The following is a 19,721-nucleotide window of genomic DNA, read 5'->3' on the forward strand; positions in this document are numbered from 1 at the left end:
CAGTGCAACAGCCACAGGGATTGGGGCACCACCCCCAAATTCTACCCAACAGACACCCAACCTGCCCCATCCCCTGTCAGCCCCCCACTAAGTACCCACCTAGGGCACCCTCCCCCCACCCACCCCCCTCCCCCCACTCACCCCCCTTCTCCCCCTCACCCCTCTCCCCAGGACCTCCCTTCTCCCCCATCCCCCATGCCCTCCCTTCTCCCACATGCCTTCCCGTCTCTCCCACCCCCATGCCCTCCCTTCTCCCCCTCCCCCCTAAGCCCCCCACTCTCCCCCACCCCACCTAAGTCTTCCCCTCTCCCCCACTCCCCTAAACCCTCCCCTCTTCCTCACCCACCTCAGCCCTCCCTTTTCCCCCACGCCCCCCAAGCCCTCCACCCTTTTCTCTCCCCCCAAGCCCCCCCATCTCCCCTATCCCCCACAGCCTCTCCTCCCCCCATGCTTCCCCAACCCTCCCTCTCTTACCCACCCCCTGTACCCTCCCCCTCTTATCCACCCCCTGTACCCTCCCCCTCTTATCCACCCCCTGTACCCTCCCCCTCTTATCCACCCCCTGTACCCTCCCCCTCTCCCCCACCACCCCAAGCCCTCCCTCCTCCACCAATCCCCCCGTGCCAGGTCCCCCCAGCTCCCACTCACCCCAGATCCCAAAGGTCCCCCCCCAGAAAAGAAGCAGAAGAGAGTCAGTTTCAGGGTGATGTACTCGAACATAGATGGGATCACAAGCAAGACAAGTGAACTAAGGGAAAGAGCACAAGAAGTTAACCCAGATGTAATCGGACTCACTGAAACAAAACTCTCTGGAATCATAACGAATGCCGTGTTTCCCCAGGAGTATACAGTAATAAGGAAAGAGAGGGAAGGTAGAGGAGGAGGCGGAGTGGCCCTACTCATGAGAAGGGAATGGAGTTTTAAGGAGATGGCCATCCCGGGCTGTGAGGAGTTCAGAGACTACATAGCAGGCACCATAACAATGGGAGGACCAAGAATAGTAGTAGTAGTAATATACAACCCTCCACCAAATGACAGGAGACCCAGTCAAGAGTATGAAAACAACAACAAGGCAGTTAACACTATAATTGAGAGGGCAGCCTCTGCTGCCTGTAGAAATAGATCCCACCTGCTCATCATGGGCGACTTCAATCACGGAAAGATTGACTGGGAGAACAAGGAACCGCATGGAGGCGAGGATACGTGGAGAGCCAAACTATTGGAGGTGGTGACAAGCAACTTTTTAACGCAGCATGTCGGAGAACCCACAAGGATGAGAGGCAATGACGAACCAGCGAGACTCGACCTAGTCTTCACTCTGAACGACTCCGACATAAGAGAAATCGGTTTTGAGGACCCAGTAGGAATGAGCGACCACAGTGTACTGGTGTTTGAGTACTTGATTGAAGAAGGGTTATTGAACTCGAGGAGGGATACCGAAACCAAAAGGTTAGCATACCGAAAGGGAAACTATGAGGGGATAAGAAAATTCCTAACAGATATAGCATGGGAAACAGAGCTCAGGGGAAAGACGGCCCAAGATATGATGGATTACATCACGCAGAAGTGCAAGGACGCAGCAAACAAGTTTGTCCCAGTCCAAAAGGAAAACAGAGAAATGAAGATGAGAAACCCATGGTTTAATCAAAGATGTAGGCTAGCTAAGCAGCAAAGTAAAAGGGCATGGAGAAACTATAGGAATAACAGGACACTGGAGAGCAGAGAAAGATACCAGAATGCCAGGAATGAATATGTCAGGATGAGAAGAGAGGCAGAAAGACAATACGAAAATGACATCGCAAGCAAGGCAAAGACTCAGCCTAAATTGTTGCATAGCCACATTAGGAGAAAGACAACAGTAAAGGAACAGGTTATGAGATTAAGGATAGGGGCGGAAGGATTCACTACAAATGACAAGGAAGTGTGTGAGGAATTGAATAAGAAATTCCAGGAGGTCTTCACCTTAGAACAAGGAGAAATTCCAGAGGTAAGTGAGGGAATAGCTAACCAGGAACCACTGGAAGAGTTTGAGATTACCAGTGGGGAAGTAAGGAAGTGTTTACTAGAGTTGGACGTGACGAAGGCTATAGGCCCAGATGGAATCTCCCCTTGGGTTCTAAAGGAAGGAGCAAGAGAACTGAGCCTACCACTCTCCATAGTGTATAACAAATCACTGGCAACAGGGGAACTGCCAGATACTTGGAAAGCAGCTAACGTAGTCCCGATATACAAGAAAGGGGATAGACAGGAGGCACTGAACTACAGGCCAGTGTCCCTAACCTGCATACCATGCAAGCTGATGGAGAAGATTGTGCGAAAAAAAACTAGTGGAGCATCTGGAGCGAAGGAACTTTGTAACACAGCATCAACATGGGTTCAGGGATGGCAGGTCCTGCCTCACAGGGTTACTTGAATTCTACGACCAGGCAACAAAAATAAGGCAAGAAAGAGAAGGGTGGGCAGACTGCATATTTTTGGATTGTCAGAAAGCCTTTGATACAGTGCCACACAAGAGACTAGTGCGAAAGTTGGAGATGCAGGCTGGAGTGAGAGGGAAGGTACTCCGGTGGATAGAGGAATACCTAAGCAACAGGAGACAACGAGTCTGTGTGAGGGGTGAGGTCTCAGATTGGCGAGACGTCACAAGTGGAGTCCCGCAGGGGTCAGTCCTTGGACCTATACTGTTTCTGGTATATGTAAATGATCTCCCAGAGGGTATAGACTCGTTCCTCTCAATGTTTGCCGACGATGCAAAAATTATGAGGAGGATTGAAACAGAGGATGATAGTAGGAGGCTACAAGATGACCTGGATAGACTGAGTGAATGGTCCAACAAATGGCTGTTGAAGTTCAACCCGAGTAAATGCAAAGTAATGAAACTAGGCAGTGGAAACAGGAGGCCAGGCACAGGATACAGAATAGGAGATGAAGTACTTAATGAAACAGACAGAGAGAAAGATCTAGGAGTTGATATCACACCAAACCTGTCTCCTGAAGCCCACATAAAGAGAATAACGTCTGCGGCATATGCGAGGCTGGCTAACATCAGAACGGCGTTCAGGAACCTGTGTAAGGAATCATTCAGAATCTTGTACACCACATATGTAAGACCAATCCTGGAGTATGCGGCCCCAGCATGGAGCCCGTACCTTGTCAAGCACAAGACGAAGCTGGAAAAAGTCCAAAGGTATGCTACTAGACTAGTCCCAGAACTAAGAGGCATGAGTTATGAGGAAAGGCTGCGGGAAATGCACCTCACGACACTGGAAGACAGAAGAGTAAGGGGGGACATGATCACAACCTACAAAATCCTCAGGGGAATCGACCGGGTAAACAAGGATGAACTTTTCAACACTGGTGGGACGCGAACAAGGGGACACAGGTGGAAGCTGAGTACCCAAATGAGCCACAGAGACGTTAGAAAGAACTTTTTCAGTGTCAGAGTAGTTAGCAAATGGAATGCATTAGGAAGTGATGTGGTGGAGGCTGACTCCATTCACAGTTTCAAATGTAGATATGATAGAGCCCAATAGGCTCAGGAATCTGTACACCAGTTGATTGACGGTTGAGAGGCGGGACCAAAGAGCCAGAGCTCAACCCCCGCAAGCACAATTAGGTGAGTACAGTGGTGTGGTGGAGGTAGACTCCATACACAGTTTCAAATATAGATAAGATAGAGCACAATATGAACAGGAAACTGTACACCGGTTGATTGACAATTGAGAGGCGGAACCAAAGAGCCAGAGCTCAACCCCCGCAATCAAAATTAGGTGAGTACACAGTGGTAAAGTAACCACACTTTTATAATACTCTCGTACAATACAATTATCTCCTGCCTTTTGGGATATATTTAACATTCTCTATGGTTTTTTCTCCAGTTTGATCCTATTTAAGATTATTCATTTTTGTTCCTTGATAAAGTAACTGCCATTAGGTATTGCAATTTTCTCATACAGATACAGTTAGGTTCACATTAATGCCTTTTACATTACTTCCAACCATTAGATAGTTTAAGTTGTCTCTTGCAATTACATTTAATATCATGATCGTTTAGCACACTCTAATATCTACGTTTAAACATTCACCTTTACCTATCCTTAAGGCGCCCTTCTGCACGCTCTTACATATGTCAAAAAAGCTTCTTGTTTACTGTTTCTTAAGTTTTCTTGCTTCTTGTTATTCTGTTCCTTTAAAATTATTACCTCAGAAACTGGTGTTATGAACTTGAAGTGAACTAATTTATACGACTCTTTATTCATTATCTGATATCGTCCTTTTCTAATTCCAATTTTGTTTTACTCAACCACTTGGGCTGGACGGTAGAGCAACGGTCTCCCTTCATGCAGGGCGGCGTTCAATCCCCGACTGTCCACCAAGTGGTTGGGCACCATTCCTTTCCCTCCGTCCCATCCCAAATCCTTATCCTGACCCCTTCCCAGTGCTGTTTACCCGTAATGGCTTGGCGCTTTCTCCCGATAGTTCCATTTCACTCTTGTTACTGTATCTGTCGTCCAGGAACGAGACGAGTCGGGTGCTGGGCTGCTGGTCCCTGGTGCTGTGGTTCGACACCTGGAAGAAGAGTGTTATATATTGGGCTGCGGCTGCTGCAGTCCTCCTCCGCCCACACACACTCTGGCTCACCTCTGTGTCAGGTGAGATCTGTGACGCAGCTTCTACATCCAGTGGGATGATCATGTCAGTACTAGATGGGGGAGTTGTGGACCCATCTGTGTGTCCAGTTACAGCCCCGCTCCTGTGCCAGGTAAGTCCACTACGGGCTCACCATTGCCCGTGCTACTTGCCCCGCTCCTGTGGCAGGTAAGTCCACTACGGGCTCACCATAGCCCGTGCTACTTGCCCTGCTCCTGTGGCAGGTAAGTCCACTACGGGATCACCATAGCCCGTACTACTTGGAACATTTTGTCCCCCAGTAGCTGAAGGTCAGTTTAAGGTGAGATCTACTGTTCAAGTATCACATGCGGTCCTATGCGTCGTCAGGCTTCACCACTTCAAGTTCCACGTGTTAAAAAAAGACGCTTTCGTTAACTTTTACAGTTTTGCCAGACCTAGAGTCAGTTAGGAGAGTCATGGGTATACTGCGAGTGGCATATATACCTTACAGTACCTGAGTGAAGCATGTAAAGAGTTGAGCTTCGAATATTTAAAGCGAACGAAGCACTTCTTAAGGAAAAACAATAGCGAGTTTGGTTTGGCACTGAGCCTTAAGTCTGTTACCTAAACGAGAGTTATTAAGGCCGTGACACTGGAATACTGACCTAATAGCAAGGATAATTTAGTCCAAGATGTTTTTCTTGTATAGGTTTAGCCAAAAATAGGTTTGGAGTTGCTTTACGCTGATGGTCTGCAGCGACTCTATCCTTAATTGACGACTGTTCCGACACATGCCTGGACAGTTTGCCGTGTCTGCAAATGATTGATCTCTCTGCTGGTGTTGCATGGTGGCCGCTGTCCTCAGGCGCTACACAGAGGCGCGGGCCGCTTCACTACTCACTGTGATACAGGAAGCGCTGTGCTTCAAAGCGCATTGAAGTTGGAACGGAGCAGATTAGGCAGCGGGTTGTGTATACTGTTAGACCCGCGTTCAGGGCTGCTTAATTGATAGACGGCAGGACTGATAATATCACTGTCAAGCAGACTGTTTAGAATTATTATTATGTTCTTCCCCCATCCTCTCTCTCTCTCTCTCTCTCTCTCTCTCTCTCTCTCTCTCTCTCTCTCTCTCTCTCTCTCTCTCTCTCTCTCTCTCTCTCTCTCTCTGTCTCTCTCTCTCTCTCTCTCTCTCTCTCTCTCTCTCTCTCTCTCTCTCTGTCTCTCTCTCTCTCTCTCTCTCTCTCTCTCTCTCTCTCTCTCTCTCTCTCTCTCACTCTCTCTCTCTCTCTCTCTCTCTCTCTCTCTCTCTCTCTCTCTCTCTCTCTCTCTCTCTCTCTCTCTCTCTCTCTCTCCCTGCATCGTTATTTGTATATGCGTATAACAGGTATATCGTGATATATCTCTCGCTCTAAATCTCAATTGCATCTCCTGTATATGGCCTGTCCTGCATCTCCTCAACATCTCCTGAGATGTTTTCAGTCTTATCCTGCATACGAAATGGACATTTTATCCTCTTATGCACATAATGCACCATTATCCTGGACAGGAGAAGGTGATACGTCACTTTTGTGAGCACAAATTGCGTCATTTTCCTCGACAGTAAGAGGAGCTAGCACCTTCCTGTGTATAAACAGCAACAATGTTCAGTTTTAAACGCAATATAAATCCCGAACAGAAATCACAACGTTTATCATTGCTTCATGGAAAATAATTTTCATGTCTGATGGATAATAAAACTGGAATTTTACTTTCACGTGCTTAGTCTCAATATTTTCATTTTTGTTTAGTATGTATTTATGAATAACTGCAGTAATTTATTTCATATTTAGTAGACATTTGTTTGAAATTTTTACTTGACATAAAATTATACCCAAATAGTAATAGTAATATAATAGGAATAGTAATATACTATTTTTTTATGCTGTAGGAGTGTGGAGTGAAACGGGTCTCAATATCTTGCAGGGGGACTGTTGATTGGGTTGGGCATGTTTCATCTGCTGCTGCTCTACAGGAAGAGACTAGAGGCGAAGGAGGCGCTGCTAGAGGCCAAAGAGGACTCCTACGACAGGTTGGCTCCTCTACTGTCCTGTTGAACAGTATATATATATATATATATATATATATATATATATATATATATATATAAATCCTTTGATTTCTGAATTATAATTTTTTTTAAAACAGCTCAGATAAAGATATACATGGAGCAAAAAGTCTTGAGATTATAAAGTGAATATATGCGTATGGAATATTTATTAATTTTTATTTTTGTCATTATATAGTGTTTTTTATTTTGTAATTGAATTTACATTTAATATTTTCTAACATTAAACGTGCAATTGAAACATCAAAAACTTAAAGACAGTTACTGCTTGTTTATAGAACTCCCTGTCATGCTCTGGGATAGATAGGTTATCTCGTTATGCCCTGGGATAGACAGGTTATCGCGTCATGCTCTGGGATAGACAGGTTATCCCGTCATGCTCTGGGATAGACAGGTTATCCCGTCATGCTCTGGGATAGACAGGTTATCCCGTCATGCTCTGGGAAAGACAGGTTACCCCGTCATGCTCTGGGATAGACAGGTTATCCCGTTATGCCCTGGGATAGACAGGCTATCCTGTCATTCCCTGGTATAAACAGGCTATCCTGTCATTCCCCGGGATAGACAGGTTATCCCGTCATTCCCCGGGATAGACAGGTTCACTCCCTGGGTTCCAAACTGTTTATACTGTATTCTCCATTATACCAATTAATATACATTTAGTATAACTATTGTAGGAATGACAATCGAAGGTATACTTAATTCATCTTTGTTTTTTTAAGCAGATACGATGACGAAATGGACACCACCGTTCAGGATGCTGGCAACACTCACACAGACTCAGACACAGCATCCACTCACGACTACATTCTTCAGGTGTAGTGTCCACATACAGTTGTATTTGTCTCATCTCAAGTCTACCTGTAGCCAGCTGACTCATCTCAAGTCTACCTGTAGCCAGCTGACTCATCTCAAGTCTACCTGTAGCTGGCTGACTCATCTCAAGTCTACCTGTAGATAGCTGACTCATCTCAAGTCTACCTGTAGCTGGCTGACTCATCTCAAGTCTACCTGTAGCTGGCTGACTCATCTCAAGTCTACCTGTAGCTGGCTGACTCATCTCAAGTCTACCTGTAGCTAGCTGACTCATCTCAAATCGACAGACATCTAGGAACTGCCTGATATCATGTCTAGACAAAGCTGTAGATGCCTCATCTAAGACTATATCTTTGAAACTGTCATGTCAGATCTAGTACTCTGGACACTGACCTTACCCATCGTGGTAAAATGGACGGGCTCACCCTGGTGGGCACCAGGAGATTGACATCAATACCCCACGTGCCCAGGCGAATGACATCACTACCCAAGTACCCAGTGACCGATACTAGTACCCAGGTAGGGTTCAGTCACCGGGGGCATTATCAGGAGACCGTCAGGAACAAGGTAACAAGCCTGCAGTCAGTCCTCATAAACAGACTAAATATTCATTTATGCAGCATACAAACTCACGTTTTATGACGGAAACCATTTGGCACACGACTCTCAACTGTTGAATATCGAACTTTTCTCGAAGATCTTCGAAGAAAGAAAGACTTCGGTGACTTCATCTGTTGGAGTCGCACCTCTGTAAATGATTTACAAACGTGCTACAATTATATGTAATTGCCATCAGGACGTAACCACTGATTAGCTGGCAGCCTGTCTCGCCAGACGAACTCGACTCCAAACCTCCTAAACGCGTGTCAACCTTCTCCGTGAAGGAATATCACTATGATCAGACCATGTGTGACATTCATCATGGTAGATCAATACATTTCTTGTGTTTATATTACAAAATTGATTGCACAATGTATGATAGCACAATTTCTTTGTACTCTATATAGATTATAACTCTCTCTTTCTCTCTCTCTTCGAGAAAAGGCAAATAGAAAACGGCGCAGAAGGGATTGACTATGTATACAATGATTGTCAAAAGCTGTACAACTCCGTCCCGCATAAAAGGATCCAATAGAAACTTGAGAACAAAGCGATAATATAATAATGTAATAATATTATATATAATGTGACTATAAGCGATGCAGTGGGTGATGGGATACCTCTCGGATTGGAAACAGAGACTAGCGGTGAGGGAGAAGACGGTGCGTCGTGAGATCACACTTGGGGGTGCCGCAGGGATCGACTCTGGGAGCCAGCCTGTTCCTAATACTATTCAACGACCGGATAGAGTAAATAAGATCACTCGTATGGCTTTTTAAACTGAGGAGATGAATCAGAACGAGAGATGCCTGAAAATGGTCATTGGGAGCCCTTGGATGCTCTTCAGAGACTTGGGAGAGGTAAATTGATGGATTGGAAGTATAGCCTGACGGATGAGTGGACATCGCTCGAGATTCGTAGTCCTAAGGTTCCGGGTTCGATCCCCGGCGGAAGCGGAAACAAATGGGAAGAGTTTCCTTCACCCTGATGGACTGTTCACCTAGCAATAAATAGGTACTTGGGGGTTAGACAGCTGCTTTGAGCTGCTTCCTGGGGGTGTGTAACAAAAACGAGGCCTGGTTAAGGACCGGGCCGCTGGGACGGTAAGCCCCGAAATCATCTCAAGATAACTTCAAGATAGGCATTGTTCAAAATGTGAAAAATGTGAAAATTTGAACACAACACATTATCAATGATGCGGTTCATATACACAAGAAAGTTCGCCAATAGATTTAAAAACCTACCTAGCCTTACCCAACTTAATGTAGTCTAACCTAGCCTAACCTAACCTAACCTAACCTAACCTAACCTAACCTAACCTAGCTTAACCCAAACGAACCTAACACAACCTCCCCTAAACTAATCCACCTGTATATGTGAGGTCAGGTGTAAATATCTGTATGATGATCTAGACCCACAGAGACGTGTATGATGATCTAGACCCACAGAGACGTGTATGATGATCTAGACCCACAGAGACGTGTATGATGATCTAGACCCACAGAGACGTGTATGATGATCTAGACCCACAGAGACGTGTATGATGATCTAGACCCACAGAGACGTGTATGATGATCTAGACCCACAGAGACGTGTATGATGATCTAGACCCACAGAGACGTGTATGATGATCTAGACCCACAGAGACGTGTATGATGATCTAGACCCACAGAGACGTGTATGATGATCTAGACCCACAGAGACGTGTATGATGATCTAGACCCACAGAGACGTGTATGATGATCTAGACCCACAGAGACGTGTATGATGATCTAGACCCACAGAGACGTGTATGATGATCTAGACCCACAGAGACGTGTATGATGATCTAGACCCACAGAGACGTGTATGATGATCTAGACCCACAGAGACGTGTATGATGATCTAGACCCACAGAGACGTGTATGATGATCTAGACCCACAGAGACGTGTATGATGATCTAGACCCACAGAGACGTGTATGATGATCTAGACCCACAGAGACGTGTATGATGATCTAGACCCACAGAGACGTGTATGATGATCTAGACCCACAGAGACGACATGATTGGCCAAAATAATCAGCTTCGTGATGATGCAGTGTTGTGACTGTTTAATGGTGTTGCAGCTGTCTCCTTGTGTTGCAACGGCTTACTCATGTTGCAAATGTTGTGTTGAAGGTAAAGGAATTGTGTGTGTAAACATTGCAAGAAGTAACTTGTAAATGTTTACCAATAAGACTAATTTTTTGTGTGTGTAAACTAACATTATTTCTATAAATACAGATAGTTACTGCTCACTATTAGCTCATAGACGTGTATATAATTGATTTTAAGTCATTGTTACATAGAGTTGTTGCTGTTGGCAGTCAGTCAGTTGCCATATGATTGATTATATGCAGCAACTCGAGCCATGAATATACAGCCTATCCATCTGTTTTGGTAGTACTTTTAGTACCGATGAGGACCATAGTACATGTACCGACGTACAACACAAATTGAAAGTAGAAATCTGTACTATTGAATTTGACAAACCGGAGAAGATTTTGTATTTGTTGCAAAAGACCACCTAACCTAACCTTCCTAGGCCTAATACACGCTATCTGAGACTTAATATAATACATATGTGTGCTATACTAGGCTTTAGGAATATTTTTTTCAGACACTATAACGTGAATAGTACCAAATTCTACTATCTAACTGCTTAGTACGTCAATGTTTGTACTGTGGTGTACATAGTTACAAAAGCTACTATCTAAACAGAAAGATCGGTTGGAATATAAATGTATCAGATCATCAATTTTTTTTAGCTTATTGATGTATATTGATGATTTTGTCACGCCTGGACTTACAAAGAAACGGTCAGACGTTTCGAATTATTGTGTAAATATTTGTATTGACAGTAACAATTAAAAAATAATTATTCCGTTTGTTGTAGTTATCTTATCCTATTAAGGACCCGGATTCACGAAGCAGTTACGCAAGTACTTACGAGCGTGTACACCTTTCCCTCAATCTTTGACGGCTTTGGTTACATTTATTAAACGTTTTACAAGCATGAAAACTTGCCAATCAACTGTTTTTATTGTTATAAACAGCCTCCTGGTGCTTCAGAGCTCATTAACTGTTTAATAATTGTAAACAAAGCCGCCAAAGATTGAGAAATGATGAACAGGTTCGTAAGTGCTTGCGTAACTGCTTCATGAATCTGGCCCCCGGCTCTTGGTGTGTCTGAACCGGGGGCGCGGCCCTCCGGCCGTTTGCTTGGCGTCATTGGGACCCCCCCTCCCCTTCCCCCTATCCGCCGTTCGGAGACGATTGGTCTCGAATTCTCGGGCAAGGCATCGTACCTCGGTGTGGAAGTGGCCAACCTGGACATGTTCCGGGTGAGTGTGGCAGATGTTAGTGGGGTGCAGCTCCTCACCAACCATCGAGCGCTTGTGAAGTTCAGCTCTCCGGCTGTTTAATCATGATTTGGTGGCCCGTTATCATGGCCGCTTGTTTTCCCTCCCTGCTGACGGTTTTATGGATGAAAAACGGTTTACACACTACCCGTCGTCGACTCAAGTTCATTCCATCCAGCGGTCGACCTCACAGACGCATTCATAAATTTTAACATGCTTTTCATTCAAACGGAAATTTTCTCAAATATAAATAAATATTATAATATATGGGCATATTATGCATATATTTGCATAGGTTAGGTTAGGTGTTTAGGTTCTGTTAGCGTTTTATTTGTATTTGTAGTACGTGGGTAGTAGTATTTGTAGTACATTTGCAGCGTTGTGGTTCGAACACAAGTCGTCAGTGAAGCACTTGTTCCGGAAGTGTTCGGACGTCATCAGTTGTGAGTCGTGTATAAACCGCTTTTCATTCATAAACAGGGGGTTTGGCGGGTAGATGGAATCACTTTTGAGTCTTTGTTTGGAAGACGGGCTGTTACACACGACTCACAAATGTTGACGTTCGAACACTTCCAGAACAAGTGCTTTACAGCAGCCCGTCCTCCAAACAAAGACCCAAAAGTAATTCCATGCACCCGCCAAACCCCCTGTTTATGAATGAAAAGCGGTTTACACACGACTCACAATTGCTGACATTCGAACATATCCGGAACAAGTGTTTCACTGACGAATTTTGTTCGAATCACAACACTATAAATGCTTCACCCACGTACTACAAATACAAATAATCGCCAACAGAACCTAAACACCTAACCTAACCTATCCTATGCCTTTATATACACAATATGCTAATATATTATAATATTAATTTATACTTGAGAAAATTCCCGTTTTGAGTGAACAGTATGTTAAAATTTATGAATGCGTCTGTGGGGTTGACCGCTGAATGTAATGGACTTGAGTCGAGGACGGGTTGTTTACAGACGAATTTTGTTCGAACCACATCGCCATAAATGCTTCACCCACGTACTACAAACACAAATAAAACGCTAACAGAACCTAAACACCTAATCTGACCTATGCCTATATATGCACGATATGCTAATACATTATAATATTAATTTATATTTGAGAAAATTCTTGTTTTGAATGAACAGTATATACAAATTTATGAATGCGTCTGTGGGGTCGACCGCTGGATGGAATGGACCTGGGTCTAGGACGGGTTGCTCCGGGTCCCCCCATTAGGTCGTTAGCTATACATAGTGAGGGTCGTGCGTGCCCTGAAGTGTACTTGGTGTTGGTTGACCATTATTATTCCCTATTATAACTCTGTGTAGTATTTACCCCAAACTCCTCATAGCTTAGCTCAGTCGATTAAGGCAGCGTCTGGGATGCTCTCGGACGCAGGTTCGAATCCTCGTCACGGCCCTTGTGGATTTGTTCCTCATAGCTGTTTACATTGAACTCAGATATTATAATCTGTAAGCTTAATAATCGCACATTATAGGTAAATTAATTTGCTGTTTCAAGAAGTTGCCAAAAGGCTTTGAATTTCCAAGAATTGCTTGCTTGCATCGGCACATACATCAATAAATTATACAACAGGTCTAATGATGTCATTGGATAGCAAATGCAGTGACATGTTAAATACGAGTTAATACGCGAATGTACATAGAAATATATTCTAAATTTGAACAATTTATCAATAATTGTTTATTTTTATTTTTGTTTGGAGAAATAATTGGGAGAAACAAATCCACAAGGGCCGTGACGAGGATTCGAACCTGCGTCCGGGAGCATCCCAGACACTGCCTTAATCGACTGAGCTATGACAGGCTTAAAAAAAGAGTTGAAACCGAAGTTCTACTGAACTTATTGGATCCCGTAGCCTCTCTGAGGCACAAACCAGGATTTAACACAACTCCCCCCTGCACCCGAGCTATGTCAATAGGCCGTTCTCCCTTTTCGCCCTTACATCATTACACACACAGATCACACTACACACGAGTGTCTCTCCAGTGGTGGAGTACACGTGAGTGTCTCTCCAGTGGTGGAGTACACGTGAGTGTCTCTCCAGTGGTGGAGTATACGTGAGTGTCTCTCAGTGGTGGTGAACACACGCGTGTCTCTCCAGTGGTGGAGTACACATGAGTGTCTCTCCAGTGGTGGAGTACACATGAGTGTTTCTCCAGTGGTGGAGTACACATGAGTGTCTCTCCAGTGGTGGAGTACACATGAGTGTCTCTCCAGTGGTGGAATACACATGAGTGTCTCTCAGTGGTGGAGTACACGTGAGTGTCTCTCCAGTGGTGGAGTACACATGAGTGTCTCTCAGTGGTGGAGTACACGTGAGTGTCTCTCAGTGGTGGAGTACACATGAGTGTCTCTCCAGTGGTGGAGTACACGTGAGTGTCTCTCCAGTGGTGGAGTACACGTGAGTGTCTCTCCAGTGGTGGAGTACACGTGAGTGTCTCTCAGTGGTGGAGTACACGTGAGTGTCTCTCAGTGGTGGAGTACACATGAGTGTCTCTCCAGTGGTGGAGTACACGTGAGTGTCTCTCCAGTGGTGGAGTACACGTGAGTGTCTCTCCAGTGGTGGAGTACACGTGAGTGTCTCTCCAGTGGTGGAGTACACATGAGTGTCTCTCAGTGGTGGAGTACACGTGAGTGTCTCTCAGTGGTGGAGTACACGTGAGTGTCTCTCCAGTGGTGGAGTACACGTGAGTGTCTCTCCAGTGGTGGAGTACACGTGAGTGTCAAGCTAAAAAAAACGTCCATGAGTCATATTTACGACATTTTCGATATTTTGAAACTCCAAATTGATCAGATTTTGCCAAAATCCTCCGACAGTTTTCAAAAATATAGGAAATATGACTCTTGAGCGCCATGTTTGAGCCGAATTATGGCTCATTGCACATATTTGGAGATTGAAATTACGACTTTCTATACCGAAAATATGTGACACAGGCAGATAGACAGACTGACAGACAAACAGACAGACAGACAGACAGACAGACAGACAGACAGACAGACAGACAGACAGACAGACAGACAGACAGACAGACAGACAGACAGATACAGAAAATATCCAGTGATATGAGGGAATATAGGAATTAGCTTGAATGAGTCTCAGAGAAAAGAATGGCTGGAAAAAAAACAATAAACAAAAACTGATGAAGGTTCAAATAAAATAAAATAGAATTCTAAAACTCAAAAAATGGCTCTGGTAATTTATGCGTTGACGAAATGCAGGTGGAAACGAGCTGCCTTTGCCTGCAGGCTCACCTTTCCATGATTATAAACATAAGGATAAGAAAACAAAGCAGAGAATGACCCCTTTTAAGAAAATGTAAAAGCCACTTTGTCTTATATTGGGTAACGAAAACATATCATTTTGTCGGGTAAAAATTCCAGATCTACATTTTCTTGGCGTAAGAAATATTTGTGCAACTTTAGTTCTAAAACCGATTGGTAGAAGGTTTTAGTTTTTCTAAGACTATCACAAGAGCTGCTGAAGCAAGTTTCACGAACCAAACAGCTCATTTGAGTAGTATTATAATCCAAGATAAAACTACCATACCATGCAACATTTGTGAGGTGTCACTACGGACATCTTTCATACATCATACAACACCTGTAGGAGCTACTGTAGCCATGGTCAACTACACTATGCACTAATACACTATACAATATCCGAGGAAAGAATAACTACTTCTTGTCTAAAAGCAGTTCTGAATAACCTTTTGAATCTACGTTTAAATTCTTTATGGGAACATGTCTGATGCATCTTTAGGAGCCTTTAATTCCAAACCTTTTTCCCCAATTTTAAATTCTCTCTCTTCCCAAAAGATTGTTACAAAAATTTACTTCCTTAAATTCTGCAAGATACTAAAACTTCCGTGTCTTCGTTTAAGACCGTAAAATCCTGTATAATGTAGGTCTAAAAAGTAGATATAAAAAAGTGAATAATGTAGGTCTAAAAAGTAGGTCTATAGAAGTGTATAATGTAGGTCTAAAAAGTAGGAATAAAAAGTGAATAATGTAGGTCTAAAAAGTAGGTCTAAAAAAGTGAATAATGTAGGTCTATAAAAGTGTATAATGTAGATCTAAAAAGTAGGTCTAAAAAGTGAATAATGTAGGTCTAAAAACGCCCCGTGATTTCAATTACGAGTGAATTACCCACGAATTTCAATTACCCACGAGGTAAATTTCGTGCACGAATTTCCATATGCGACGGGAGCGTAATAAACAAATTAATTGTTTATCGGCCTAAAAGGTCGAAGATCGCACTGCATTACGGTCGTGTTCAGTGCCATCTATGCGAGCATGGAAGCTGTTGGAGCAATACAGTGCTATACACATTGTACTGGTTTAATACACCATTTTCTTTGGTTTCTCGGACAGGTTTTTGTATAATGTATCTTTGATTTATTGATAATTATAACTTTATAAATCATCTCTTGGAGCTGTAGCGGAGATATATATGTGACATAGAGGGCCCGTGTGACTTCCAGTAACGTGGGATAATAGCCGTTGTAGCTTACAGTAGCCAGGGGATAATGGCCAGTTGTAGCTACAGTAGCCAGGGGATAATGGCCAGTTGTAGCTTACAGTAGCCAGGGAATAATGGCCAGTTGTAGCTTACAGTAGCCAGGGGATAATGGCCAGTTGTAGCTTATAGTAGCCAGGTGATAATGACCAGTTGTAACTTACAGTAGCTGGGGGGCTAATGGCCAATTGTAACTTACAGTAGCTGGGGGGCTAATGGCCAATTCGTAAGACAGTCAGCAGTTGGGAGATATGGTTATAGTTCTGTCAAGAAGCGCGATCACTTCTCCTCACTCTCAGACCTTATCCACACAATTCCTCTTAAGTTATTAAAGATAAAACTCATTTTAAACTTAAAGATAAAACTCATTAATTTGGTAAACTGTCTAAGAATTTTGTATTTGCCTTGAAGACATTTGTCTCGAGAGGGTTGAAGAAACGCTGAACAGACACGGCTGCTTAGCGCACTAATCGCTTACATTTTAACACAAGAACAACCTTAAAAAAATGGTCTTGAAAGGATGGAAATATTTCTTAGAAACAGTGGAAATTGTGTGTTATATAAAGGTAACATAAATCAGAATTTTCCTCTCTCTCCAATGTAAACACAGCTGGTCCCTCAGTGCTGCCAACCTAAACACTGCTGCCCTCTCAGGGCTGCCAACCTAAACACTGTTGCCCCCGTCTCAAGGCTGCCAACCGGTTATATAATATGACGAGACGTACACAAATATGAGAGCAAACTGAGAGAGAGAGAGAGAGAATGTTCTCTTTCAGAATAAGTACTACCTTCCGGCGCCCTATTAGAGCAGGTAAACTGAGGGAACCTCATTAGTGGAAACCGCTTGACGAGGCTTAATCAGAACACATATGTTGGAGGAAAATCGCAGAAATTTATTAATAGGCATATTTTCGGTATAAAAAGTCGTAATTTAAAATTCCAAATATGTGCAATGGGCCAGAATTTGGCTCGATAATAACGCTCATGAATCAGATTTCCAATATTTGTGATATTTTGAAAACTGCAGGGGGGCTTGGGCAAAATGTGACCCATCGACGTTTTCAGTAATTGGCATATTTTCGGTATAAAAAGTCGTAATTTCAAACTGCATATATGTGCAGAGAGCCGGAATTCGGCTCCAAAATATGGCTCAGGAGTCAGATTTGGGATATTTTGGATATTTTGAAAACTGCAGGGGGGGGGGGGTTTGGGTAAAATGTGACCCATCGCTGTTTTCAGCAATTGGTATATTTTCGGTATAAAAAGTAGTGTTTTTCGATATAAAAAGTCGGTGTGATTTTTGAGCCGAATTCTGACTCTCTGCACCTATTTTCTTTTTCAAATTACGACTATTTATTCCGAAAATATGCTAATTGCTGACAACGGTGATGGGTCATATTTTGCCCAAAACCCCCTGCAGTTTTCAAAATATCTGAAATGTCGGAAATTTGACTCCTGAGCGTGATTTTTGAGCCGAAATCTGACTCTCTGCACCTATTTTCAATTTCAAATTAATTTTTTAATACCAAAAACATGCCAATTACTGAAAAGGGTGATGGGTCATATTTTGCCCAAACCCCACTGTAGTTTTTAAAATATCTGAAATGTCGGAAATTTGACTCCTGAGCGAGATTTTTGGGCCGAGTTCTGACTCTCATCACCTATTTTCATTTTCAAATTACGACTTTTTATACCGAAATTGTGCCAATTACTGAAAACGGCGATGGCTCATATTTTGCCCAAACCCCACTGCAGTTTTCAAAATATCTAAAATGTCGGAAATTTGACTCCTGAGCGAGATTTTTGGGCCGAGTTCTGAATCTCTTCACCTATTTTCATTTTTAAATTTCGAATTTTAAACCGAAAATATGTCAATTACTGAAAACTGCGATGGGTCATATTTTGCCCAAACCCCCCTGCAGTTTTCAAAATATCTGAAATTTGACTACTGAGCATGACTTTTGAGCCGAATTCTGACTCTCTGCACCTATTTTCATTTTCAAATTACGTCTTTTTATACAAAAAAAATATGCCAATTACTGAAAACGGCGATGGGTCATATTTTGCCCCCCCCCCCCTCCTTGCAGTTTTCAAAATATCTGAAATGTTGGAAATTTGACTCCTGAGCGTGATTTTTGAGCCAAATTCTGGCTCTCTGCACCTATTTACATTTTCAAATTACAAAATTTTATACCAAAAATATGCCCATTACTGAAAACGGCGATAGGTCATATTTTGCCCAAACCCCACTGCAGTTTTCAAAATATAAAAAATGTCGGAAATTTTACTCCTGAGCGTGATTTTTGAGTCAAATTCTGACTTTCTGCACCTATTTTCATTTTCAAATTACGAATTTTTATATCGAAAATATGCCAATTACTGAAAACGGCGAAGGGTCATATTTTGCCCAAACCCCCCCCCCCCCCCCCCTGCAGTTTTCAAATTATCTGAAATGTAAAAAAAATGACTCCTGAACGTGATTTATGAGCCGAAATCTGACTCTCTGCACATATTTTTATTTTCAAATTACGACTTTTTATACCGAAAATATGCCAATTACTGAAAACGGTGACGGATCACATTTTGCTCAAAACCCCCTGCAGTTTTCAAAATTTCTGAAATGTCTGAAATTTGACTCCTGAACGTGATTTTTAAGCCGAATTCTGACTCTCTGCACCTATTTTCATTTTCAAATTACGATTTTTATACCGAAAATATGCCAATTACTGAAAATGGAGATGAGTCATGTTTTGCCCAAACCCCCCTACAGTTCTTAAAATATCTGAAATGCCGGAAATTTGACTCCTGGACGTGATTTTTGAGCCGAATTCCGGCTCTCTGTACCTATTTTCATTTTCAAGTAACGACTTTTTATACCGAAAATATGCCAATTACTGATAACGGCGATGGGTCATATTTTGCCCAAACACCCCTGCATTTACAAAATATCTGAAATATCGAAAATTTGACTCCTCAGCGTAAGTTTTCAGCCGAATTCTAATTCTCTGCACCTATTTTCATTTTCAAATTACGATTTTTTTATACAGATAATATGCCAATTACTGAACACGACGAAGGGGCCATTTTTGCCCAAACCCCACTGTAGTTTTCAAAATATCTAAAATGTCGGAAATTTGACTCCTGAGCGTAATTTTTTAGACGAATTCTGACTCTCTGCACCTATTTTCATTTTCAAATTACAAATTTTTATATCGAAAATATGCCGATTACTGTGAACGGTGATGGGTCATATTTTGCCCAAACCCCCCCTGCAGTTTTCAAAATATTCTAAATGTCATAAATTTGACTCCTGAGCGTGATTTATGAGTCGAATTCTGACTCTGCACCTATTTTCATTTTCAAATTATGACTTTATATACCGAAAATATGCCAATTACTGAAACCGGTGATGGGTCATATTTTGCCATAACCCCCCCTGCATTTTCAAAATATCTGAAATGTCGGAAATTTGACTCCTGAGCGAGATTTTTTAGCCGAATCCTGACTCTCTGCACCTATTTTCAATTTTAAATTACGAATTTATTTACCAATAATATGCCAATTACTGAAAAAGGTGAAGGGTCATATTTTGCCCAAACCCCACTGCAGTTTTAAAAATATCTGAAAAGTCGGAAATTTGACTCCTGAGCGTGATT

The 19,721-nt window shown here is 42.7% G+C and overlaps 1 protein-coding gene across 2 annotated transcripts in view; it reads left to right on the forward strand.

Moving 5' to 3' along the window:
• The window catches only part of LOC123756846 (transmembrane protein 72), a 76,397-nt gene extending 65,358 nt beyond the window's left edge, over window positions 1-11,039 (forward strand). The window contains exons 5-7 of one of the 2 annotated variants that reach the window (XM_045740225.2): window positions 4,516-4,652; window positions 6,574-6,679; window positions 7,438-11,039. In XM_045740225.2, coding sequence (XP_045596181.1) covers window positions 4,516-4,652; window positions 6,574-6,679; window positions 7,438-7,537 — 343 coding nt within the window. In that variant the 3' untranslated portion in view covers window positions 7,538-11,039. The remainder of the gene's footprint in view (window positions 1-4,515; window positions 4,653-6,573; window positions 6,680-7,437) is intronic. The other variant, XM_045740226.2, reaches the window with a different exon arrangement.
• The last annotated feature ends 8,682 nt before the right edge of the window (window positions 11,040-19,721 follow it).

Source organism: Procambarus clarkii, chromosome 26 (genome assembly GCF_040958095.1).
Source record: "Procambarus clarkii isolate CNS0578487 chromosome 26, FALCON_Pclarkii_2.0, whole genome shotgun sequence".
In the NCBI taxonomy this organism is placed as follows: Eukaryota; Metazoa; Arthropoda; class Malacostraca; order Decapoda; family Cambaridae; genus Procambarus; species Procambarus clarkii.